Source organism: Capsicum annuum, chromosome 10, assembly GCF_002878395.1.
Source record: "Capsicum annuum cultivar UCD-10X-F1 chromosome 10, UCD10Xv1.1, whole genome shotgun sequence".
Lineage (NCBI taxonomy): Eukaryota > Viridiplantae > Streptophyta > Magnoliopsida > Solanales > Solanaceae > Capsicum > Capsicum annuum.
Genome location: NC_061120.1, coordinates 206,124,483 through 206,126,164, shown reverse-complemented (window position 1 = coordinate 206,126,164; position 1,682 = coordinate 206,124,483). Strand labels below are relative to the sequence as shown.

The window sequence follows — 1,682 nt, the reverse complement described above, 5'->3', positions numbered from 1 at the left end:
CTATAGCCAGCATGAGAGGTTGGGCTATACTGAAACCTTTTCTCCTATGGCTAAGATGGTTACAGTCAGGTTTGTGTTAGCCATTATTGCATCCAAGGGGTGGTGTGTGTATCAGATAGATGTGCACAATGCCTTCCTACAAGGTGAGCTATTGGAGGAGGTGTATATGGATATTCCTCAGGGGTTTTCAGGATAATGCTCCAGCTCCAACACTGCTCTTAAGGTATGCAGGTTACACAAATCCTTATATGGCCTAAAACAGGCTCCTAGGTAGTGGAACAAGAAGCTTACAGATGCTCTACTTCAGCTAGGCTTTACTCAAAGTCATTTTAATTATTCCTTGTTTATTAAACTGGTATAATCTCATATAGTAGTGGTTCTAGTGTATGTAAATGATCTACTGGTCACAGGAAGCAACTCAGAGTTAATCCTACAAACTAGACATGAACTGTAATTAAAGTTTAAAATGAAGGATCTGGGAGAGCTTAAATTCTTTTTGGGAATTGAATTTGCAAGATCATCTATAGGAATTGTAATGTCTCGGAGAAAATATGCATTTTAGTTAATTGCGTAGATGGGACTTAGATGTGCCAAAACTGCAGGCACTTCACTTAAATCCAACTTGAATTCAACTTAAAGCTAGCATCCACAGATTTTGACAATTTGATAGAATCAGATAAACACAATGATACTGACAGAAAACTGAAAGATACTAGATAATATCAAAGGCTGATTGGCGGGATCCTATATCTCACCATGACTAGAATTGATATTGCTTATGCAGTTCAAGTTCTTAGTGAAATTATGCATAAGCTGAAACAATCACATACGGATGCTGCTCTGAGAGTTGTCAGGTATATTAAGGGAGCTCTTGGTCTTTTTTTGCCTTCTACTATCTTTGAAATACTAAAATTTTATTGTGACTCTGACTGGGGAGGATGTCGTCATACTAGAAGATCAGTCACTAGATATTTGGTTATGTATGGTGAAGCTCTAATTTCATGGAAGTCCAAGAAGCAAGCCACAGTTGCTAGAAGCTCGGCTGAAGCTGAGTTTAGGAGTATGCCTTCAACTGTAGCTGAAATCACTTAGTTAAAAGGTCTATTTCAGGAGCTAGGAGTCACTCTGAACTTGCCAATTCATCTGTTTTGTGATACCAAGGCTGCTATTCAAATAGCATCCAATCCCATATTTTATGAACGTACTAAACATATAGACATTGACTGCCACTTTGTCAGAGAGAAAATTCTTCAGGGTCTAATCAAAACTTATCATGTGTCTACAAAGGAACAACTAGCTGATCTCTTAACTAAAAGTCTTGGAAAGCAACCACATGATTATCTTCATTCCAGACTGATGTTAAAAGGCCTCTTCCAGCCATCAGCCTGAGGAGAGGTGTTGAAGTTAGTTACAAAGGAAGTTAATAGTGGTAGTTGTCACTGTAGTTAGATGTACAGGTTGTTCGAGTTAGTTACAGCTGGAACGCCAGCTGTACACAGCTAAATTTACCATATTGGTTGAGTAGTTTGATAGTTAGGAGTGTAAGCATTAGCACTAGAGCTTTGTATATAAATAGCAGTGTACAGGTATTATTTTGATTGATTTTTCTCAGATAAAAGAATGAGTTAATATTTCTCTCAACAGTTCTCTATCATCTTAGTTGAGCTTACTCTATAAGCATA

General features: G+C 37.7%; 1 protein-coding gene across 1 annotated transcript; it reads left to right on the top strand.

Annotated features, from left to right (window-relative positions):
• Positions 1 to 756: 756 nt before the first annotated feature.
• Positions 757 to 1,092, top strand: LOC107844581 (uncharacterized mitochondrial protein AtMg00810-like). The gene has a single exon (XM_016688962.1). The coding sequence runs from the start codon at positions 757 to 759 to the stop codon at positions 1,090 to 1,092; it is 336 nt and encodes a 111-aa protein (XP_016544448.1).
• Positions 1,093 to 1,682: the final 590 nt, after the last annotated feature.

Coding starts and splice junctions, on each gene's coding strand:
- LOC107844581 (XM_016688962.1), top strand. CDS start 757: ATGACTAGAATTGATATTGCTTATGCAGTTCAAGTTCTTAGTGAAATT.